Below are 25828 nucleotides of genomic sequence, written 5' to 3'. Positions count from 1 at the left end.
AGATGTCGCCATGAATATCATGCACGAATATCCATTGTGTGCTGTAGGAACATGATTGATTGATTAGTTTTGTATATTTTACTTGGCTTTTCTTCCATTTGACTAAACATGAAGAAGTGGATGAGAGATGACATGATGAAGGGACACTCATAATCGAACCCAGGACCCCCTGATGTTGTAGTGCGCTGTGCTAGCCAATCTGCCACGGAGGTCGGCCAGGGCATGCATGAGCAAAATATTTAAAACTTAATGTAACTTTAGTAGGCTGAACATTTTAATTGATACAACAGCAGTAACAATATGTGCACATGTAAAACACAAACATTTGGATTGTAACCGCTCAGACTTGATACGAAACGTATTTCTCACAACTCTTGCAAAATTAAGGGAAATTTTTGTTCCACTGTGGGAATTTCTGCGAAATAAAGTTAGCAACACTGCTCTCGAGATCTTTCACGTCATAGCAGACGAGCAAGCAGCGTGGTGTCGGCTGCTTTGCGATACGGGCTCTGTGATTTCCCCTACTCGCGCGCATGATTTCGTAGCTCTGCATCGTAGACTTGGCAACGCTGTGCTGTCAATAGCTCATCTACGCTCACACACACAAACATGCGGATTACAGCGAGAAGAGTTCGCATATTCGCGTAAACCAGTCAGAGCAACGTCGTGTTGATGTTTTGCTCTTCACATTCAGTACAGTCGAGATCACTGAAGTTTGACAGATCTCAGCACGCGGCTTCACGTTACACACACTAGAGGTCAGTGTTCTCCAAGAGTGAAACAGTGCTCCCTCACCTGCCTTTGGAAATTAATTTCAAATTATACGAATAGAAGAAAAACATAAATTTTAGTTCCCCAAAATGAGTCTAGTGATTACTTTGGAGACGGTTCTTATGATTTCGGTAACAGCAAATGTGTTGTCGATTGCTGAGTGCATATTGAATGGAGTTTTCAACATAGATCCAACATTACGACGAATTTTTTTAATGCCTGACCCGCTGTCAGGCGCATTCAGGAACATCAAGAAGCCGATAGAACATCCTAATTTCGGAAGAAGGTATGTACACACGATTTATTATTTTAAGTTTACGATTGTGCGTAAATGTATTAGCTTTTTAATTAATACTCTCAAAAAAATGCAAATGTATGTTTCTTTCATTTTCAACACCCGTTGGCAGTTATGTATTTATCCACTCTGCATCTTCCCAGCAAATTTTCTAGAAAACTTTTGGAAGTCATTTTGGTGTTTTTACTTTTGCATCCCGTAAAAATATGTCTAGTACACCCAATTAAAAGTTGTATAAAAGTCATTATGTGGCACTTATTTCGCAATACACAATACCTCTTATTTCTATTTTGTTTCTTTTTAACGCCGCTTTTCTTTTTGGGATAACGACGACGATAAGAATAAATGTTTAATTGATGAAATGATAGGGCAAACGTGCCTGAACAGGGTTTAAACTTAAAGTACCTCGGGCTGCACAGGGCCTTAAGCTCACCTCTCCATCACGGAGGAAGATGATTTGTTACCATTCCCACACGTGGTTAAAAAAAATAGTGTAAAGTACACACAATACAAACAAGAACGAAAACCTGTCATAGTAACAAATACCTCGGATTTTTCAGGCGTCAGAGCCTCCTTATATTTAAAATGTTATGAATTACTTGAATACTTTTTGTTATTGGTTAGGTAACTGTACCCGCCCACCTTTACCACAAATTTTGAAAGAATTTTTCTAAGGATCGTATTTAAGGCATGCTTTAATCAATGTTATTACTTTTAATAAGAAACAAATTGTTTTTATAATGCCATCTTGGAGAATGAAATTGTATTTTTGATATGAAAGACACAAAAGGTCGCATGCATACTGTGTTCGAAATCAATCTGACTGACATCAGGATTTTTTGTAGAAAGGGGGGGGGGGCGGGAGTCAGGCCATTGACAAAAATTGAACAGTTGAAAATATAATAATAATTATTATTATTATTGTGGCAATGATCATTATTTTACAATAATAACTATTATGAACTAATAAAAATAACACAACTTTATTCCAAGTTCATTATTTTTATTATTATTATTATTATCATCAGTGGCGTTTTTCCATTATGATTTTTTTCCATGACTTTCCATTATGAAGAGGACTGAATCAGTGCTTATTATTAGGAAAAAGTCATAAAAAGTACGTTCTACCTTAAATTAAAGTGAATGATAGAAAACCAAATTGAGCATAGTTGCCAAATTTCTTAGCTAATGCTCTGTCAGGTTACTGAAATTTTCGGGGAAGAATTTTTAATTTCCGGAGGGGATTTCCCCACGGGCAACCCCTTGATTCATCACTGGCCGCGTGAACAATTAATTAAGTAATGCAGTTTGAAATTTTTGCGGGTTGTCGCCACCTTCGGGACCAAGGTAAATATGACACTTCCTCATTCTAGTGAGGGGGAAGGAGATTATTGCGAAAACTTCGTGGTGAACACGCAGCATAAGGTTTTGATGAGTAATGACCATGACAACACCACATTGGCCCGTGTTTTCTTGGAAAAAATGATTTCTCCCTACTGGTAAGAAGGAAAATGAGTTATTTTCTTTGTTCATGCGGTGTAAAAGAAACCGGAAATTGTGCAAGGAGAAAAATATTGTCGCCACTCTGTAGATCTTATGTAAGGGCTTCTCCGATGTCGCAGTGGTAGCCTAGTCGCCTTGTAATCAAGGGGTCCCGGGTTCGAAACCTGGTGGAGGCACATAGTGGTTCGAATCTGACTTTAAACTGTACGCGATAAATGAATATTAATAGCTAGGGCTCGGAAGCTGAAGAAAAATATTTTTTTCTGAGCATTCACAACAATGCTAAACCCGATATCAGTCCGTTTCTCATAAGTTAGAACCAGAAAACATTCTATTTGTTTTGCATTTTTCGGCCTCTTTGGCTTATAGGTCACTTTTTAGTATTTTTTGGCTGTATTTATTGCATTTTCTTCGTTTTTTACGTTTATTTTTCTTGACCCCTGTTGTTGCGTGAAGTTTAAATACATTTGCTACCATAATTTATGTACCGGGTGGCCAGAATTTAAGTTACCCAACTCAGAGCCCTCTGTAGCCTGTTTGAGGCATCGTGGTGATTCCACTATGCAGACCATGGGGAAGAGGATGGCGATAAAAAATAATAGTTTAATTTTCCGCCACCAGGTTGAAATGTGGCGCTGTACTTCCATGATCGGTTGTAATAATGACGTAAACTGCTCCGATTGGTTATGGATTTGCCTTTACCTTATATCTTGCAATAAACGAGAGATTATTTTCTCGCAACTTCCAGCCACTAACAAATGTCTTTCTAATTAATAACTCAGCTAAATCACTTAACGTGATTATTTGTACAACCCATCATGGAAGTACAGCGCCATATTTCGACCGGGTGGCGGAAAATTGAACTACTTTTTTTATCGCCATCCTCTTCCCAGTGGTCTGCATAGTGGATTCACCAAATTTCAGAGTTCTACGATGCCTCAAACACACTAAACAAGGTTCTGAGTTGGGTAACTTTAATTCTTGGCCACCTGTTGTTATTTAAATTTCTTGACATCGTCTTTTCAGGAAGGAGGTGAATGACTTTCACAGAAAAATCTTGAAGTAAAAATAAAGAAAACTACATTACCACTTAATTGCTCCCCCCCCCCCCTTTTGCTAAAACACCAAACAAAGGGTTTTGTCTAATTATTCAAGTACTCTGTGGTAATTTATGAAAAATCAAGCTTTCATTTTAAGAGCGAAAATTATCATTAGGTCATTTTTTACGATTCTTCAGGTCATCTTCCGAGCTTTATTAATAGCAAATTTTCAATAGTAGCTTCTACGTGTCAGCGCCGCAGAAATAGGCAACACACATAACGCCTTGCGGGAAAGCTAGAATTTCAGGATCTACGTGTCGTATTTTTATTGCCTGTCACTGTACCAAGACGAGAACGAGGCCACGCCCTTCGAGGCTTGTCGAGACGAGACAGAGCTCGGTAAAATCGAGACGAGACCGAGACTTACTGTCCAAGATTCTCATCTCGTTCAGGGCTTTGGTAAACATGTATGAAATTTTTCACACAAAGGAAAAACTGCTTTGTTATGCGGTATCCGGACAATTGTAAGCACAGACAATTGCAACCAAACCAGTTTCAAGTGAAAGGTCTCTGGAACAATTGAGATCCGATCACCCTGGGTAAGTGACCTGAGGCATTGGAACAGAAGAGATTAGGTTCTCCTTACCTCACGAGGCAATTTATGGTTTTAAAATAACGTACAAAACGTTTATAAAACTCAAAGTATCAAAATCTTGATGGAACTTCAGTTGTATTTATTGAATAGGGAACTATTTTGTAGTTAGTTTATCTCATAATAATATGGCTCGGGGTACTAGGGCGTATTTAAAGTATATAATAATTCAAACGTGTGCCTCCTCGATGACGTACTGGTACCGCCCTAGCCTTGTAATCAAGCAGTCCCGGGCTCGATACCCGGTGGAGGCACATAGAGTTCGATTTCCAAACTGTAAGCCCAGTCCCGATTAGCCTCTCTGAGCATAAATTGGACTTAAAAACAAAAATAAGGAACTAAATAGTTCACACTTCTCCTGACAAAATATAAGAGTTTCCGTGCAAGTTAATACCATTAGGTTTTTGATCAAAATTAACAATTGATTTCGAGGATAAAATTGTAACCACTGAAAGTTTATTTTATGGTGATTTGATATAATTAATAAAATTATAATATTTATTAGCCCTAGAATTCGTACAAGTTGGTTGGAAATCGTAAAATTCTAAGTGCACTTGTAGCTATGTTATGAATGTCACTTATTAATTTCCGGTGAGATTGCAAAGTTTCATGACCAGACGTCCCGTGGGACAGTCCCTTATTTTTTAGCCCATGTCCCTATTTTTTTAAACGTAAAACGGGACGCCAAAATGTCCCTTTTCTTGTGACGACTTATCGGCATAGAATCACTACGTAACGCCATAAATATTGGGAAAATGGAAGCTGGGGAAAACGCCACCTGCCGATTGTTGGGTAGAACCTATTTCAATGTCAACAATGTGCCATCCTCCAATTTTCCTAAAATATTGGAGTTTCTTCTGTTTACCTGGAACTAATGTCCCCACTAAACGAGTGTTGCTGTACATGAATGTTACGTATGTGGTGTTCTAAAGAATTGGGTCTCGCGAAGTTATCTCTTTATGTACAACATTTATTTACACTTCTACCCTTCGCCGTATATACATCTTTCCATAACAAATCCATTATCAACTGTTCCCAGTTGCCTTTTGCCCCATAACACAGAGAATTGCACTTATCAAGACTTTACTCTACGAGCGCACTATTTCCCATAGCACTAACCCGCCCCGCAGTTATCACGCAGAGGTCCCTCAAGTGCGGCGCTCACTCTGTGTATTTCTATACATCCATAAAAACGCCCTCACTCCAACGGACGTATCGAAGCCTCTGCGAGTTTGAGAAATGAGAGACCGTAATCAGAATCAGAAATTTTAAGTTTTCCCGGCCCCCAAAGGCCCGCCGGGATGAGTGGGGCCCAGCACAGGTCTGCGGCAACGCCTCGTCTTGTAAGCGTCCCCCTAAGGTTCGGGGTACTCTGAGTGAGTTCCCTTCCCCCTCGGGGCCCTCCAAAGCATGCTTGTTAGGGAATACCTAAGAAAGCACACCTAGTTGTGTATTTATCAAACGGTGTCTGCCTGGTGTGGCACTTACCGGAAATGTAATTATAGGCGAAAATGAAGGTGAAGATAGAAGAGAGGAAAGATACAAAGAGCTTTTTGCGTAATAGAGGAAAAAACCTGCCGCATGCATAAATTGGCAGTAAAAACCTCCTAGTTTAATTAATTCGCAACATTCGTGTGCGGGTATACTTTTAGATTAATTATTCCAGTAAAAACCTCCCGAAGAAGGGAGGAAAACCTGGGCGTGACAGTGACAGTGGCTTTATATTTGGAAGGTATTATTTGGTTGGTGGTGGTTTTTGGGTACCAGATTGTTTACCTCTGCAGGTTTCCCCTGGTAAGGATGGGTTGGGGTAGGTTTTGGTAGTGGAAGTATCCTATTTAAGAAAGATTCCAATTATTTCAAACTAATTGGGCATGTTAGTGGGGAGATTTTTCTAACTACTTAACGTTGACTCGCCTGAAACTAAAGTATTATTAATTGGTGTGGTTAGGTTGGTATGGTATAATTTGGGATGGGTTAATGTAAATATGAGATAGACGTCTTTGTCGGAGTTAGAGGAGTCTGGGTCGGGTCAGTCTGGGTATTCGTACCCCTTCGGCGGACAGTCAGGAGTGACTGGGTGGTCCGCAGAGCTATCCCGACCAAGGCCGGCCTCTCCCGGAGACCAGTTGGGGTCGCCTCCCCTTCCCCCGACACCTCGCCTCAGTAAAACATCGGAGAAAAAAGGGGACTTGCGCTCCTACCCGGGGGAACCACATTTCGTGCCCATGTGCTTGCCTATACCCCTTGGACAATTTCCGATGAGGTCAGTAATTATCTTCCAAAAATTTGGTCGACGCGGCGCGCACATGGTCCCCGGTGCCCCCCCCCCAAAGAAGGCATGTAGGAGTGCGGTGCTGTTAGGGCTCACAGCTGGTTCACGGGCCGGCTGCTTTATTGCACGTGGAGAACCCCCCCAGGCCTACCAGTGCTCACGACTAACGCCAACCCGGTCACCGCGTTCCTTCCGACTTCCCCGCTGAATCGGCCCATAGCCGCCCCTTGCTCAGCGTTCCCCGACTCTTCAGCGGGATGCGACCTCGAGGGCCGCGGACAGTATACTTTTTGGGTTTTCAGAGAGACAGCGGATTAGCTTCTGGGATCCCAACTCCAGAGAGCCGCTCCGGTTTACGTCCCCCCAATCACCCGGGGTGCTTCTGAGTCAAGTATAGCTTTGCGCAGGACGACCAGGACTTCCTCGAACGGAGTCCTCTTCTGGAACAGGGGAGCTCCTCCGTTAAACCTTGGAAAGGTATCAGGTGTTGGCTTGGCTTCCCCTCCCGGCCCCCGGGAGGGCCGACCGAGGCCGATCTCACTCCGCGCGGTCCCCAGTCGGACCAAGCGGCCCTTCTAAGGACCACCAACTCACCCCGTGCAGGCTTGGTATAACACCGCAAGGTATCCACCTGCACGTGTAGGCTTGGTATAACACCGCAAGGTATCCACCTACACGCCCCTCCTAGCTGCCCAGTCTGGCTAAGCGGCTCGTTGTCTGGGTGTGTCGTCAGCTTCGGTCTCGTATCCTGGGTGTCTCTGGTCCGTCCTGGATCTCTCCCGACTGCCATCCAGCCCTTGCGATGCTCGCCGAAGACGGATCCACTGCTTACATCCCACGAGCCTGGTGAAGAGGGTTGAGATCGTTCCGCTTTGCCGTGAAGTCTGGTACTCGTTCGGTCATGTTCCCTAGACAACGATCTTGAAGAGAAAGTTGCCGTAGACAATTGCTCTTTTCTAATATGGCGCCGGTCGTTCTAAGAAGAACGCCCGGCGAGACCAGATGCTCTGAAAAGAACACCCAGTCAGACATTCCGTTCCTTCCTAAGATAGGGAGCATGTGCAGACCCGGCACGCGCAGCCACGAGCCCATCAGGTCCGAGAGACCGTAACAAGTCGGAACCTGAATTTATACCTCTGACAAACGCCACGCCCCCAACCACCGAGGCAAGGTCCTATTGTTGCCTTTCAAACGGGAAAGCCGTTGAGAAAACCCAACCGTTGGCTTCCCGGATTACCGAGCAAAACGCAATTTTTCTAGGCAGAGCATGTATACCGAAATACACTTTTACATAAATATTTCCCTTTTTGCAGATGCGTGCGTAAAAGCCAACACAGCAGTGGACAAATGACAAAACGCTCTTTCAGTACAAACTTTAAAAGCTAATTTCACTAACAAGGTGAACTTTACGCACACGTGTGTAAACTTCTACAAAATGTTATTTGAAAAGAAGGATGTACTGAAGAAGAATCATTCATCGGCAAAGTATCAATTAATGATTTATAATTCAAAAGGGCGGCTTGGTTGGAATGCACTGTATATCACCAAGTTATTTACACAATATTTATTTATTTGGTTTCAAACATAAGTATTGAACATTTTGCCGTCCAGTTTTTTTCTCAATATGAAAAATGTCTCGTTTTGTTGTTTTAAAAATGTGGTCACATTTCGCTAGGTGTGTGGATAAATCGTTGAGAAGGAGGAAAACAAACAATTGACCAAAAAATTCACTAATCTCGATATGTTACGCTAGAATTTACAACAATCGAACCGAACATTATTGTGCTTACTTTCCAAGCTTATTCGCACACTCTCCCAACTAGCCCTACTTGCGTCATGCACGAAATTATAATTCCCTGAGGGAAAATAAAGACGGGGTGCGTGGGAGGGAGGGTGTAAACGGATCTCTATCGTTGTGAGTTCTGCTGCCCCCCTCCCCCCTCTACCCTACTATTTATACCAGGAAGTCGAGGGAGCGCGTATCAGCGATTCCGTGAATTTAGCCGGAAAGCCTGACCGGGCAACAAAGCCAATATCCCTCTGCATTTCACTAGGCTAACGTATCTATTGTTCAGAAGAGGAAGCAAAGGCACAATTATTCGTGAGAGACAGACATGCTCCACATTCACAAAAAGAACGTAATTAAATTCCTCTTATTTAGGTCCAGTTTTGCTTATGTTAACTTCATTCTCTTAGCCTTCCGTGTTAACTATTGTTCGAATCTCGAATGTTTAATAAGTGAACCAGTGATACGAACCAAACATTTTCTGAACAAGACACTACTGGAAAATGAAGCTTTTTTAGCAGAATCCCGCTGAACAAAATTAACTGAAATAAATTGCAAGTATTTGCCTGTCTTCTTTTATGTAACTAACTAATCGACTCTCTAGCCTTCTTAAACCCGAAGGTTTATGGCTGCAGCAACACAAGCCTTCCGCATTTGTCCTTATCCTGGACGAGATCAATCCAACCTTTTCCATCCTTACCGATTTCCTTTAGGTGCATTCGTCTTGGCCTTCCGACAGGTCTCTTACCATCAAGTTTCCCAACAAGAATCCTGTAAACTCTTTTTTCCTGTCCCATTCGTGCCACATAGCCTTCTTTTACGTAGTATTTTTCAATAGAATTACTTTCATATTCCACGAATGGACTTTAGGTTCGTGCAAAATAAATCTTTTTAGTGTGGAAGTCTTTTGAAACAAGTGCAACTCAATGTCTGCGTCACATAAAATTCCATCTTGAGCCATATTTCGGCTTTCTATTACGCAGGAACTACATGACACGAGAGCAGACAACCTTTCTTATGTATAACTTATATTGTTCCTTCTTCTGCTGTTTTTGTTTTTACTACAGCTAGCATGATTGTTATGTTCTCAACGGCTGGGCGAATATATACACCACCCGCAGTCAAATCTAGTCGAAGCAAACACAAAGCGCATATATACGCCTGTTTCATGCTGCACACAATATACAGGGGATGGACAAAAATATGGAAACACCACGACATCGGAACGGGTGATATCGACGCAATTTTCCCACTTGAAATTGGACATTCTTTTGTTTTGCGCCATGAGATTGGCCCCTGTCGGACTAGTAGGAGTAGATTGTTTCACTGTAGATTTCGTACAATGCAGTTGATACTGAATCATGTCTGAGCTGACAGTGTTTCAAAGAGGGCAAATTGTTCGTGCCCGCCTTGCAGGCGCCTCTGTTACCAAAGTAGCCATGTTATTTATCGTATTGAGAAGGACTCTATCCAAGATCATGACGACATGATCTTGTGTGTGTGTGTTCGGAAAGACATCATCAGATAAACAGCTGCGTGGATGAAAATGTACACTGAGTGACAGAGACAGAAGGATACTGAGGAGGATTGTGACCATGTTTTGCTTGAAGAATGGTGCAAGATCCCATTATCCACCATCCAGGACTTGTATTTGTCCATTCCTTGGAGGCTGCAGGCCGATTTGGAAACTAAAGGCGGTCCTGCACCTTACTAGCTACAGCATTCCTGCTTTTCTTCGCAGGTGTTTCCACATTTTTGTCCATCCCCTGTACATGCTTGTCTCAACAGCAAAGTTGTTCAGTGCCAACAAAAATGCAACTACAGAAGAGACACCTTTTAATATATTAACGAACTATCTAAACCACAAGATTCCGTTGGGAGTAGAACACTATACCCGGTTCTGAATACTCATTTGGGGCTCGAATCATCATTTGGGGCTCGTCGTAGCCTTTTATGGTGTATATTTTGAGGACAGAGTTGGCAACACTGTGGGCCCTTATTGTAGCCTTTTATGAGGGGGGCCCATTGCTCTCTGTTTACATCTGGCAACACTGCCGTAGATCCTCTGACAGTGTTGTTAACCTACTGGGTTCACTGTAAACTTTCAAAGGACCTGAGGGGCCCATGTACCTTTTATCGGCAACACTGTTGGGGGCCTAGTGTTGGCGACCTGTGGGCTACTGTAGCCTTTTATGAGGGGGGTTTATTGTTGTTTTTTTTATATTTGGCAACTCTATTGGATCTCCTTTGAGGGGGTTTTGCCAACCCATCCGAAGACTATATTTCACTGGCTAAGCTAACCTACAAATAGGAATTGGCAACACTGACGAGGCTCGTTATTTGAGGCTCGTTAGTGTTGCCAACTCACTCTACAAAAATTCTACTATATGATATTTTGAAGCTTTTCACGGTGTATGTTAACCTCACAAGCAGTGTTGCCAACTCGGGGCGAGGCGTAGTTTTTTATAGTGTATGTTAACCCCACCAGCAGTGTTTCCAACTCGTCGTAGCTTTTCACGGTGTATAATTTTTAGCTTTTTGTGTGTGTGTGAGTGTACGTGTGCCCGAACAAAACGTAGCCTTTCACGATGTGTTTTTGATAATGTATGTTAACCTCACTGGCAGTGTTGCCAACTCGCTCTACAAAACACTAAACTCGCTGAAATTGACTTGCTCGAAATCGAATCGCTAAATATAAAATAAAATAACAATGCCTATGAACCTGTTTGGCTTCAGGAAGCAGGCTATGGAGGCATCCGCCCAAAGCGCACCGTCGCCACCTGCAAGCTGGGACCTGTTACCCTCCCTATTATCTAAACTCAACGGTTTGTTGATTATACACTTGAATAGCATCCTGACCCAGTACGACGAGGATGTGGGCAAGACTTTCTACATATTCAACAACAACTTGAATTATTACCAATTCCCCATCTCCGGCAAACTGCAGTTTGACATGAATCCCGAGAATAAAGGAGAGGCCAAAATTTCCTCCGGCAAGAACATCTATCGCATCAAACACGATAGGATGAACAGTACCACCACGTACGATGTATCTGCTGGCGATCGCCTGTACATAGAGCTCTTGGACGACTACGACAAACTCATCCCTCTTTTCATAGAAATGAAAATTAGCTATCCTATAATAAATAACAATAATGCCTAACGATATTTTTGGCCATACGAAACGCGACGACCATGGCGACGAGCTTCTCATGCTCGACGTCAGGGTCAAGAAGCTGCGAAGCGATCTGCAGGCCCTCCAGTCCACGCTCAACTCCAGCCTCCAGTCCGAGATAGCCAGCTTGCAGTCTCAGTGCTTGGACCCTGTACTCAAGATTGATGCAGAGCTAAAATCGCTGCTGCAAAAATACACCGACCTCGCGTCGATAGACAATCTCGACAAGCTGGCACTGAGTGTGGGCAATCTGCAGAACGAACTTCTGAAGCTGCAACAAACGCAAACCTCAGACGTTGAACAGCTGAAACAACGCTTGCAGGATCAAACAAGCAACATCCAGACCGAACTGCAAACTATCATCCAAAGCATTAAAACACAAGACGACTACGATCGCGTGAACGCTAGTATTGCTAAATTGCGCGAACAGTTTCAATCTTTCGAAATCCCTACGTTGGAAAGCATCAAGGCTGAGCTTCAAACGGATGCTTTGCATGCGGCCATCAACGAAGTAAAAACTAAACTCCAAACGCTGGAGGATTTTATCAACAATCTACCGTCGTCCAGCGAACTGAACGCCATTGCCCGTAGCGTGGCCAACATCAAACTCCAACTTGAGACCTACGAGGATTTCGGGAAGCTGCAAGGCACCATAACCCATATTGAGGATGCTCTTGCTGTCATTAGAAATGATCTGGCGAACGTTCACGATGAGCTGGAAACCAAACTGCCGGGCATCAGGGATACACTGGCCAACGTCCAACAGCAAATCGCCAAACTGGAAAATCTGAATGCAGAATCCGAGTTGTCTCATTTCCATCACTTGATCGACGACATACAGACTAAGTTGGAAACCCTGCAACAATCTACCCCCACCCAGGATGACATAACGCAACTGCAAGAAGGCATACGTGCTGCTGCCGATGCCTCCGAGTTGGACGCGGTGAAAAAAGCTTTGGAATCGCTCCAAAACACGGTGGCCACCTTACCTACCTCTCAGGAACTGAAAAGCGTGAAGAGAACTCTCAACCGAATACTCAAATCCGACGACATCAAAAACATCCAATCCGAAATTGAATCGATACGGGGGTCTGTCGCGACTTTACCTACCAACCAGAACATCACCGAGCTGCATGAATTGTTTGCGGAAATTAGAACCCAGGTCCACGACCTTGTAATACAGAGCTCCAAGTTGACGCTTGTAGAAAGCCTGCAGCAGATTATTGCCAGCGTGAAAGAGCAAATTGGGAGTATCGAGGCAAGTCAGGAATCGACTATAGCTAATTTCAGCACCCAACTACATGACTTAAATGAAAAATTCAAGAGCCTTATTGTCGATGTAAAGATCAAACCAAACTACGACACTGTTGTTCATGCTATCGAGGAACACCTGGAATCGGTGAATGGCAGATTGGAGGATGTGGAGACTGAGGTTCGAACCAACGTAAACACTCTAAATGCCAGCATCGACAATCTCAAGTCTACGATTGTCATCGAACTGTACAGCATACCAAACAGAGAGTTCTCCTCCCCTTTCAATCCAGGTAACAAACTCTACATGTTGACTCCTGCAAAAGCCTATCATCAATTTTTTCTCGCTGGCACACTTCAGTTCGTCAAGGTTTCCTACTGGTCTTTGCCTCACGCAACCCACTACCCAATCATGACCGTGACGAACATTGGCGATGAGCCTAAAATAAAAGGAGTTGAGCTGGTCGATTTCACACACCCCGAAAGTCGCGAGACTGCCTATGCCGAAGATGCCACTCAAATTATCGACATAGAAATAGGTGACAAGCTGTACATAGAAAACCCAGCATTGTCTGCAGCCAGAAATCCCATCCAGGCTATATTCTTATTTTCGCGCCATGTCTAGGCAGGGTATCGTGAACGAGCTTCATAAACCTGCACGACGAAACTACAAACGACTGGCGGTGGTGACCAAACGCGTGGATGACCTTTGGCAGGCTGACCTTGTGGAAATGAGTAGCGGCAACCTAAAAAATTTACATAAAATCAATAAAGGATACAAGTATCTTCTTACTGTTATAGATACATTTTCAAAATTTGCGTGGGCTTTGCCCCTCAAGGCTAAAACAGGTGTGTGCGTAATGGAAGCATTCAAAACTATTTTCAATGAAAGTGGCAGGCGACCTCGATTTCTTCAAACGGATAACGGAAAAGAATTTTACAACTCGATATTTCAACAGTTTGTTCAGAAGCAAAATATTCAACATTACTCGACTTTCAGTCACATCAAAGCCAGCGTAGTAGAACGTTTTAACCGTACTCTCAAAACACACATGTGGAAACGATTCACGCTTCAAGGTAACCACAAGTGGGTCAATGTGCTTCCGGAACTCGTAAACGACTATAATCACAGTTTGCATAGCACGATACGCATGAAGCCTGCCGATGTCAGCAAGTCTGATGAGGCGCAATTGATCTCTACTGTTTATTGCCCCAAGTACCGGCCCACTAACAAAAAACCGAAATTCAAAATTGGAGACCAAGTAAGAATTAGTAAATTTAAGCGCATGTTTGAAAAAGGCTTTACCAAAAACTGGAGTACGGAACTTTTCACTGTTGCTCGATTGTTACCCGGTAACCGTCACACGTATATAATAAAAGATAATCGCGACGAAATTTTGAAAGGGCGATTCTACGAGGAGGAACTCTCTAAAACAAAATACCCCAATACGTATCTTATCGAAAAAGTATTACGTAGAAAAGGTGACAAACTGTTGGTGAAATGGTTGGGACTCGAGGAAAAAAGTTGGATCGACGCAAACGAGTTGATTGTGTAACGGGTGCTTGGGATGTGGTGAGGCGACTGCCAGATTTTCCCCCGGAGCGTCAGGCTAGGAAAAACGGCGAACTGTTGCCGGACAACATTCGCTGCCTTATTGTCGGACCTTCAGGGTGTGGGAAAACAACTTTACTTATTGATAATTTTCTTCTTGCTCCCGACTGGTTAGATTGGAAGAACAGGCACTTGTATGTTTTTTCCAAAAGTTTGGAGCAAGCAAAATATCAACAGCTGACAAAACTGTACGAAGGGCTGAGCATAGCTACTTTTGCCTCCGAAGTAATGCCACTAGACTGCTGCCATGAAAATTCGGTGGTGGTCTTCGACGATGTCATCCTGGAGAACCATAACGAAATTCGCAATTTTTTTACACAGGGGCGGCACAGAGGCATGGACTGCTTCTACCTTGCTCAGACTTTTTCTAAAATTCCCAAGCAGCTTCTCCGAGACAACGCTAATTTTATTTGCTTGTTTCGTCAAGACCACACCAATTTAAAACATGCTTACGATGATTATGTAGGCGGGGACATGAACTACAATCAGTTTTCCAAATTTTGCTCTTCATGCTGGAATCAAGATGATTTCGGATTCGCCACGATAGACATGACGAGGAAACCCAATGACGGAAAATACAGAAACAAAATAAACAACTTTCTAAACGTTGCGACGTTACAAGAAACGTCTTGACGTATTATAAATAACAAATAATGAAACGCAAACTCGCAGACGACAACTTGAAGCTGCGCGACTACCTGGCCAAACGCTTCAGGGGTTGGAAATCAGAGAATCGCGGAATTTACGAAGAGAAAAAGCGACAGGACCAACCTATTATTGATGCTATAAGTGGACTAGGTAAAGACATCAAAGATGTTACCGAGCAAAATAAAGATTTAATCAACGAGCTCGTGCCACTTGCTGCTCGAAATTATGCTGTGCCTACACCGATATCCAGTATTCACACTACCCCGTTCGAACTTGGAGCTGCACCTCTGAGACGTCAGGTTCTAGGCAGTACCTCTTCGGACAAGGTAGTTGAATTAGGTCCGTTGGCGAGAGATTACCTGAGCACCGGGAAATTTGAAAAGGACGAGGTGTTTGGATTGTACCCCTCTGTGGAACCTAACGAGGGTGTGGTTTGGAAAATTGGAAAGTCAAAAGTTACGTTCGAAGGTGACGACGTGAAAATTAATTTGGGCGAGAAGAACAGCTGGACTAGGTATCCTGGCACTGTGGGCCTGTGGGAACTTATCACCAAAAAGCAACCTAAAGATTACACAGACGAGGATTACCAAAGTTACACAGAAATTTTAATCATGACGGATGCCCTGTACCAAAACAACGATGCAACACAGAATCGCGTAAAATCAAGCAGTGGAGAAAAATACAGGAACCTCATCAAGCCAATATGGAACCAGCTCAAGACTGGCAGCGGTGTCAAACTCTACAATACCCTACCTAAAGAGTTTGTTTGGGTAGACGACGTAAGGAAGCTTGTAGATCGATTTCTGGTTATCGCAGGCGAAGAAAATGCAGGCAATCGCAACTTCCACAACGAGAAGGTGGGCATCATGGACATGATTAGCACCAAGCTTAGCAACTTTATTGTCAACGACAACAAAGGTATAGGTTACCTTATCAAAATCATCAACACCCTGCCTCCCAAATTCTGGAATGTGGCCGAGGGTCGAGGTCTCGTGAACGACATCATCAACAAGCTACCCTTCGAGATGCACCTACCAGGTTACCAATACTGCGGACCGGGTACTAAACTGGAACGGCGACTGGAAAAAGGAGACAAAGGGGTAAATCTGCTGGATGCTGCATGCAAGGATCACGACATTGCTTACAACACATATACGAATTTAGATGCGCGTCACGATGCTGATAGAAAATTGGAGCATGCCGCGTTCGGGAGACTCGTCAGCAGAGACGCCTCGCTGGGAGAAAGAGTTGCAGCATTGGGCACGACCATTGCCATGAATACAAAACGAAAATTGGGGTGGGGGCTGTAATTAAATAACATACAGTAAAAAATGTCTACGCATATAACAGACTTACCAACAGAAGTGTTATACAAAATATTTACATTTACTTTCGACGATAGTCACAAGGATGTTAAAAAGCTTATTGATTTAGTTAAAATAACACCACAATTTCGCTTGCCCTGTGAAATGCTACTTCTGGATCATCTGAGAAAAATAAGCGGTGTAAAATCTTCTTCTTCTCCCTATGCTCTTTTTCGGGCTGCTGATGAAAAATCTATTTTTTCATTTCCAACAGTAATCATGGAGCAAATCCATGCTTGTTATTTATTATACGTTAATCTCCACGACGGCGGTGGTAGTAGCTCCGGCAAAATTCACCACCTCCCCCTTCTCGTTTGTCACTGCCAATTCTATGTTGTCTATGCGATTACGAGATATAGGGAAGTATATCGGTGGTGAGGGTGTGTATATAATCGGTTCCATGAATTCAGAGTTTGGTTTGAACGTAGCGATGATACCTGTCTGCTTGTGGCTGCCTGGGATGCCATCCGAGGATTTGGTGATCATGCCTTCTGCCACGTTGCAATGTATGTTCAGAGTCTCGATGGCTAGAAATTTAGGAATGTTGGCACCGATGTGCTTGATGCCAGGTTCGAGCTTTGTGTTGTTCTCGAATCCCAGAAGCTCTCCAACAGTGCCTAGGTCTACTGTTTCCGTAGCAGACACAATTTCAACTCTGTGAGTTACAGAATTTTGAGATAGCAGTATATTTCTTGGCAATTGGGCTTGCAAGGTAGACAGATTGTACTGTCCTGGCGTGATAACTATTTTTTCATTTCCAACAGTAATTTTGTTATTGTGCTCCGTGACATTGGGTATCAGGTACATGCTGTAGAATGCACGAAGAGCAATAGATTTAGGATAGATGATGTCGTCATGCAACGCGAGTTTCAAGACCGAAGTCTCGCTGGTGAGATGGAACACTCCCATGGTGTTTTAGGTACCACAATGCTTTCTGAAAATGCTCCACTGAGGGGTTATTTATTTTAGACATGTATGCGAGAACAGAAAGGCATAGGTGGCCGCAGTTAACATCGGTGAAACCCTGGATGCGTTCGTCATTGTAGTAGAGGTTGGCAACACTGAGATACTTCACCAACCTGGCAGGCGGTGTGCCACCGAACGAATCGAAAACAAATGCTTTGTCATCGTCAATTTTGAGGTAGCATATCCAATGTGTACCAGGATTTTTGTAACTGTCCAGGTTGACCACGCCATACTCCTTTTTCTTCACAGCAGAGGGTAGAGAATCGGACATGAAAACACCCCTAAAGTTCCTTATTCCCAACAGTTCGATCAGAGATTCAATATCGAAGTTGGACAGGGCTTCTTCTTTTTTTTATATTTCTTCAAAGCATCGAGGTTGTTTTTTCGCTTTTTGGTCACACCTTTCCCCTTCTTTTCCATAGCCAGGTTGTGACGTTTCTGTTCTTCCAGCTCGGCCTTGTTCTTTTTTGCATCGATGACGGTTTTGGCAATGGCAGCACTGCCTCCTGCCAAGCTGCCCACTGCACCCAAAGCTGCCAAGATGGCCGGAATGCTGAATATGAAACCTCCAATCTTTTGCTGCTTCCGCGAATGCTGCAACTTTTTCAATTGTGGAGTGCTGAGCAGCAATTTCATTCCGTGTCCTTTGGACAAGCATGAACGTTTCTTCTTGAGTTGTTTCTTGGTGAGTAACCCATCGAGGGCACCCAGCGTTTTCAGATTCGAATATGGTATCTGGTACACGACGCCCTTGGGCTTCATGATGTATTTTTTTTTTACGATATGTTATTTTATATATGTTCCGAGATTTTTTTGTTTCCCTCTCGTATAATTTTTTTTTACGGTATGTTATTTATATATACTACGCAACCGTTAAACAAATTCTATTATGTGCTTTGTTTTCTTACCAAGAAGTTCTTTTGTCCCCTTGTACACGATTCGAGTTGTGTTCTCGATTAAAATGGATAGCTTCTCGTCGGATAACATGCTAGCGTATCGATCTGGTAAAAATAGACTGTATTGTCCGTTGAGCAACAGACGTACTTTAGGACCAAACTGGGTTGCAACAATTGAACCAGAAGTTATTGCATAAGGTTTGTCCACTTCCAATTCCTGAATTTTTATATATTCGACTGACAAATTTAGCATTTGTTTTAATGCCTGGACGTCACTAATTTTTTCACTCATATCGAAGAAATATTTTTTTGGTCTCGTAGATTTTTTTACAGTGTGTTATTTATAGAAAAAAATTTCGGCATTGCCTAATGCGATCAAGTGATCGATGATCCTGCTGGTTTCAGCATTTGAAGCATACCAGTCGTCTGTATATCGTCTCCTCCCCTGTCTCCACTCGTGAAGTTCGTCCATCTTATCAGCCAATTTTTCATCACCAGCCCGAAAAAGAGCATAGGGAGAAGAAGAAGATTTTACACCGCTTATTTTTCTCAGATGATCCAGAAGTAGCATTTCACAGGGCAAGCGAAATTGTGGTGTTATTTTAACTAAATCAATAAGCTTTTAACATCCTTGTGACTATCGTCGAAAGTAAATGTAAATATTTTGTATAACACTTCTGTTGGTAAGTCTGTTATATGCGTAGACATTTTTTACTGTATGTTATTTAATTACAGCCCCCACCCCAATTTTCGTTTTGTATTCATGGCAATGGTCGTGCCCAATGCTGCAACTCTTTCTCCCAGCGAGGCGTCTCTGCTGACGAGTCTCCCGAACGCGGCATGCTCCAATTTTCTATCAGCATCGTGACGCGCATCTAAATTCGTATGTGTTGTAAGCAATGTCGTGATCCTTGCATGCAGCATCCAGCAGATTTACCCCTTTGTCTCCTTTTTCCAGTCGCCGTTCCAGTTTAGTACCCGGTCCGCAGTATTGGTAACCTGGTAGGTGCATCTCGAAGGGTAGCTTGTTGATGATGTCGTTCACGAGACCTCGACCCTCGGCCACATTCCAGAATTTGGGAGGCAGGGTGTTGATGATTTTGATAAGGTAACCTATACCTTTGTTGTCGTTGACAATAAAGTTGCTAAGCTTGGTGCTAATCATGTCCATGATGCCCACCTTCTCGTTGTGGAAGTTGCGATTGCCTGCATTTTCTTCGCCTGCGATAACCAGAAATCGATCTACAAGCTTCCTTACGTCGTCTACCCAAACAAACTCTTTAGGTAGGGTATTGTAGAGTTTGACACCGCTGCCAGTCTTGAGCTGGTTCCATATTGGCTTGATGAGGTTCCTGTATTTTTCTCCACTGCTTGATTTTACGCGATTCTGTGTTGCATCGTTGTTTTGGTACAGGGCATCCGTCATGATTAAAATTTCTGTGTAACTTTGGTAATCCTCGTCTGTGTAATCTTTAGGTTGCTTTTTGGTGATAAGTTCCCACAGGCCCACAGTGCCAGGATACCTAGTCCAGCTGTTCTTCTCGCCCAAATTAATTTTCACGTCGTCACCTTCGAACGTAACTTTTGACTTTCCAATTTTCCAAACCACACCCTCGTTAGGTTCCACAGAGGGGTACAATCCAAACACCTCGTCCTTTTCAAATTTCCCGGTGCTCAGGTAATCTCTCGCCAACGGACCTAATTCAACTACCTTGTCCGAAGAGGTACTGCCTAGAACCTGACGTCTCAGAGGTGCAGCTCCAAGTTCGAACGGGGTAGTGTGAATACTGGATATCGGTGTAGGCACAGCATAATTTCGAGCAGCAAGTGGCACGAGCTCGTTGATTAAATCTTTATTTTGCTCGGTAACATCTTTGATGTCTTTACCTAGTCCACTTATAGCATCAATAATAGGTTGGTCCTGTCGCTTTTTCTCTTCGTAAATTCCGCGATTCTCTGATTTCCAACCCCTGAAGCGTTTGGCCAGGTAGTCGCGCAGCTTCAAGTTGTCGTCTGCGAGTTTGCGTTTCATTATTTGTTATTTATAATACGTCAAGACGTTTCTTGTAACGTCGCAACGTTTAGAAAGTTGTTTATTTTGTTTCTGTATTTTCCGTCATTGGGTTTCCTCGTCATGTCTATCGTGGCGAATCCGAAATCATCTTGATTCCAGCATGAAGAGCAAAATTTGGAAAACTGATTGTAGTTCATGTCCCCGCCTACATAATCATCGTAAGCATGTTTTAAATTGGTGTGGTCTTGACGAAACAAGCAAATAAAATTAGCGTTGTCTCGGAGAAGCTGCTTGGGAATTTTAGAAAAAGTCTGAGCAAGGTAGAAGCAGTCCATGCCTCTGTGCCGCCCCTGTGTAAAAAAATTGCGAATTTCGTTATGGTTCTCCAGGATGACATCGTCGAAGACCACCACCGAATTTTCATGGCAGCAGTCTAGTGGCATTACTTCGGAGGCAAAAGTAGCTATGCTCAGCCCTTCGTACAGTTTTGTCAGCTGTTGATATTTTGCTTGCTCCAAACTTTTGGAAAAAACATACAAGTGCCTGTTCTTCCAATCTAACCAGTCGGGAGCAAGAAGAAAATTATCAATAAGTAAAGTTGTTTTCCCACACCCTGAAGGTCCGACAATAAGGCAGCGAATGTTGTCCGGCAACAGTTCGCCGTTTTTCCTAGCCTGACGCTCCGGGGGAAAATCTGGCAGTCGCCTCTCCACATCCCAAGCACCCGTTACACAATCACCTCGTTTGCGTCGATCCAACTTTTTTCCTCGAGTCCCAACCATTTCACCAACAGTTTGTCACCTTTTCTACGTAATACTTTTTCGATAAGATACGTATTGGGGTATTTTGTTTTAGAGAGTTCCTCCTCGTAGAATCGCCCTTTCAAAATTTCGTCGCGATTATCTTTTATTATATACGTGTGACGGTTACCGGGTAACAATCGAGCAACAGTGAAAAGTTCCGTACTCCAGTTTTTGGTAAAGCCTTTTTCAAACATGCGCTTAAATTTACTAATTCTTACTTGGTCTCCAATTTTGAATTTCGGTTTTTTGTTAGTGGGCCGGTACTTGGGGCAATAAACAGTAGAGATCAATTGTGCCTCATCAGACTTGCTGACATCGGCAGGCTTCATGCGTATCGTGCTATGCAAACTGTGATTATAGTTGTTTACGAGTTCCGGAAGCACATTGACCCACTTGTGGTTACCTTGAAGCGTGAATCGTTTCCACATGCGTGTTTTGAGAGTACGGTTAAAACGTTCTACTACGCTGGCTTTGATGTGACTGAAAGTCGAGTAATGTTGAATATTTTGCTTCTGAACAAACTGTTGAAATATCGAGTTGTAAAATTCTTTTCCGTTATCCGTTTGAAGAAATCGAGGTCGCCTGCCACTTTCATTGAAAATAGTTTTGAATGCTTCCATTACGCACACACCTGTTTTAGCCTTGAGGGGCAAAGCCCACGCAAATTTTGAAAATGTATCTATAACAGTAAGAAGATACTTGTATCCTTTATTGATTTTATGTAAATTTTTTAGGTTGCCGCTACTCATTTCCACAAGGTCAGCCTGCCAAAGGTCATCCACGCGTTTGGTCACCACCGCCAGTCGTTTGTAGTTTCGTCGTGCAGGTTTATGAAGCTCGTTCACGATACCCTGCCTAGACATGGCGCGAAAATAAGAATATAGCCTGGATGGGATTTCTGGCTGCAGACAATGCTGGGTTTTCTATGTACAGCTTGTCACCTATTTCTATGTCGATAATTTGAGTGGCATCTTCGGCATAGGCAGTCTCGCGACTTTCGGGGTGTGTGAAATCGACCAGCTCAACTCCTTTTATTTTAGGCTCATCGCCAATGTTCGTCACGGTCATGATTGGGTAGTGGGTTGCGTGAGGCAAAGACCAGTAGGAAACCTTGACGAACTGAAGTGTGCCAGCGAGAAAAAATTGATGATAGGCCTTTGCAGGAGTCAACATGTAGAGTTTGTTACCTGGATTGAAAGGGGAGGAGAACTCTCTGTTTGGTATGCTGTACAGTTCGATGACAATCGTAGACTTGAGATTGTCGATGCTGGCATTTAGAGTGTTTACGTTGGTTCGAACCTCAGTCTCCACATCCTCCAATCTGCCATTCACCGATTCCAGGTGTTCCTCGATAGCATGAACAACAGTGTCGTAGTTTGGTTTGATCTTTACATCGACAATAAGGCTCTTGAATTTTTCATTTAAGTCATGTAGTTGGGTGCTGAAATTAGCTATAGTCGATTCCTGACTTGCCTCGATACTCCCAATTTGCTCTTTCACGCTGGCAATAATCTGCTGCAGGCTTTCTACAAGCGTCAACTTGGAGCTCTGTATTACAAGGTCGTGGACCTGGGTTCTAATTTCCGCAAACAATTCATGCAGCTCGGTGATGTTCTGGTTGGTAGGTAAAGTCGCGACAGACCCCCGTATCGATTCAATTTCGGATTGGATGTTTTTGATGTCGTCGGATTTGAGTATTCGGTTGAGAGTTCTCTTCACGCTTTTCAGTTCCTGAGAGGTAGGTAAGGTGGCCACCGTGTTTTGGAGCGATTCCAAAGCTTTTTTCACCGCGTCCAACTCGGAGGCATCGGCAGCAGCACGTATGCCTTCTTGCAGTTGCGTTATGTCATCCTGGGTGGGGGTAGATTGTTGCAGGGTTTCCAACTTAGTCTGTATGTCGTCGATCAAGTGATGGAAATGAGACAACTCGGATTCTGCATTCAGATTTTCCAGTTTGGCGATTTGCTGTTGGACGTTGGCCAGTGTATCCCTGATGCCCGGCAGTTTGGTTTCCAGCTCATCGTGAACGTTCGCCAGATCATTTCTAATGACAGCAAGAGCATCCTCAATATGGGTTATGGTGCCTTGCAGCTTCCCGAAATCCTCGTAGGTCTCAAGTTGGAGTTTGATGTTGGCCACGCTACGGGCAATGGCGTTCAGTTCGCTGGACGACGGTAGATTGTTGATAAAATCCTCCAGCGTTTGGAGTTTAGTTTTTACTTCGTTGATGGCCGCATGCAAAGCATCCGTTTGAAGCTCAGCCTTGATGCTTTCCAACGTAGGGATTTCGAAAGATTGAAACTGTTCGCGTAATTTAGCAATACTAGCGTTCACGCGATCGTAGTCGTCTTGTGTTTTAATGCTTTGGATGATAGTTTGCAGTTCGGTCTGGATGTTGCTTGTTTGATCCTGCAAGCGTTGTTTCAGCTGTTCAACGTCTGAGGTTTGCGTTTGTTGCAGCTTCAGAAGTTCGTTCTGCAGATTGCCCACACTCAGTGCCAGCTTGTCGAGATTGTCTATCGACGCGAGGTCGGTGTATTTTTGCAGCAGCGATTTTAGCTCTGCATCAATCTTGAGTACAGGGTCCAAGCACTGAGACTGCAAGCTGGCTATCTCGGACTGGAGGCTGGAGTTGAGCGTGGACTGGAGGGCCTGCAGATCGCTTCGCAGCTTCTTGACCCTGACGTCGAGCATGAGAAGCTCGTCGCCATGGTCGTCGCGTTTCGTATGGCCAAAAATATCGTTAGGCATTATTGTTATTTATTATAGGATAGCTAATTTTCATTTCTATGAAAAGAGGGATGAGTTTGTCGTAGTCGTCCAAGAGCTCTATGTACAGGCGATCGCCAGCAGATACATCGTACGTGGTGGTACTGTTCATCCTATCGTGTTTGATGCGATAGATGTTCTTGCCGGAGGAAATTTTGGCCTCTCCTTTATTCTCGGGATTCATGTCAAACTGCAGTTTGCCGGAGATGGGGAATTGGTAATAATTCAAGTTGTTGTTGAATATGTAGAAAGTCTTGCCCACATCCTCGTCGTACTGGGTCAGGATGCTATTCAAGTGTATAATCAACAAACCGTTGAGTTTAGATAATAGGGAGGGTAACAGGTCCCAGCTTGCAGGTGGCGACGGTGCGCTTTGGGCGGATGCCTCCATAGCCTGCTTCCTGAAGCCAAACAGGTTCATAGGCATTGTTATTTTATTTTATATTTAGCGATTCGATTTCGAGCAAGTCAATTTCAGCGAGTTTAGTGTTTTGTAGAGCGAGTTGGCAACACTGCCAGTGAGGTTAACATACATTATCAAAAACACATCGTGAAAGGCTACGTTTTGTTCGGGCACACGTACACTCACACACACACACAAAGCTAAAAATTATACACCGTGAAAAGCTACGACGAGTTGGAAACACTGCTGGTGGGGTTAACATACACTATAAAAAACTACGCCTCGCCCCGAGTTGGCAACACTGCTTGTGAGGTTAACATACACCGTGAAAAGCTTCAAAATATCATATAGTAGAATTTTTGTAGAGTGAGTTGGCAACACTAACGAGCCTCAAATAACGAGCCTCGTCAGTGTTGCCAATTCCTATTTGTAGGTTAGCTTAGCCAGTGAAATATAGTCTTCGGATGGGTTGGCAAAACCCCCTCAAAGGAGATCCAATAGAGTTGCCAAATATAAAAAAAAAAACAATAAACCCCCTCATAAAAGGCTACAGTAGCCCACAGGTCGCCAACACTAGGCCCCCAACAGTGTTGCCGATAAAAGGTACATGGGCCCCTCAGGTCCTTTGAAAGTTTACAGTGAACCCAGTAGGTTAACAACACTGTCAGAGGATCTACGGCAGTGTTGCCAGATGTAAACAGAGAGCAATGGGCCCCCCTCATAAAAGGCTACAATAAGGGCCCACAGTGTTGCCAACTCTGTCCTCAAAATATACATCATAAAAGGCTACGACGAGCCCCAAATGATGATTCGAGCCCCAAATGAGTATTCAGAACCGGGTATAGTGTTCTACTGTTGGGTCTCAGAAGCTATTTTTTCCGAAAATTATTTCTCCCTTTGAAGAACCGCGCTCATATTTCTGAAAAATTACATCTGTTTACTGATTCTCTCCTAAATAATTCGCGAATCATGAACTGTCTTCGTTGATACACAGATATTTGTAATTGTTCGTATATTTTCTCTTACAAATATGGAGACAACAGCGAATAAATTTCTACCGAAGACGTTCTTGAAAGATTATTTTTTCAGCATTTAGAATAACACCGTCATGGGTGCCAGAAAGAAGTGACCCCCTCCTCACAAAATAAGAAAAGAATATTTTGTTCTCATCTCCTTTTATATGTAGTCCTCTTCACTTGGTGTAGATTTTTTCCTAGCTTTTGAGGTTCTTTTTCCGTCTCAGAATCTTATTCTTCTTGCTCGATTTTTGTTTTGATTTGCTTTATTTTACTTCGCGTTTTGTACCACTTTTGGCTAATTTGCGAAGATGGGGATGAGTGATGATGTGATGAAATTGATGAATGGACACTCACAAACATCCATGCCCAGGCCGGGATTCGAACCCGGGACCCCTGGCGTCGTAGCGCGATGTGCCACGGGGGCTGGCTTCTTCTTGCTTGATTCATTTGTACTAAATCATTTCTGTTATTTTCTATTTCTCTCTTCTTGTATTATTCTCTCTCCTCTTTTCTTCCTTCTCTCTGCCCATTTCGCTTCGTCATTTCTCTCCCCCCCCTCTCTCAGTGGCTGCTTTCATCTTGAGAT

At 43.4% G+C, this 25828-nt stretch overlaps 1 protein-coding gene across 1 annotated transcript in view; it reads left to right on the top strand.

Moving 5' to 3' along the window:
• Positions 1-548: 548 nt before the first annotated feature.
• LOC145983024 (uncharacterized) overlaps positions 549-25828 on the top strand; it is a 41706-nt gene continuing 16426 nt past the window's right edge. Inside the window, exon 1 of the mRNA XM_083116307.1 lies at positions 549-1057. Coding sequence (XP_082972433.1) covers positions 861-1057 — 197 coding nt within the window. The 5' untranslated portion in view covers positions 549-860. The remainder of the gene's footprint in view (positions 1058-25828) is intronic.

Source organism: Lepisma saccharinum, unplaced genomic scaffold (assembly GCF_977018435.1).
Source record: "Lepisma saccharinum unplaced genomic scaffold, izLepSacc3.1 HAP1_SCAFFOLD_558, whole genome shotgun sequence".
In the NCBI taxonomy this organism is placed as follows: Eukaryota; Metazoa; Arthropoda; class Insecta; order Zygentoma; family Lepismatidae; genus Lepisma; species Lepisma saccharinum.
The sequence above is the reverse complement of the archived record's forward strand: the minus strand, read 5'-3'. Positions and strand labels throughout refer to the sequence as shown.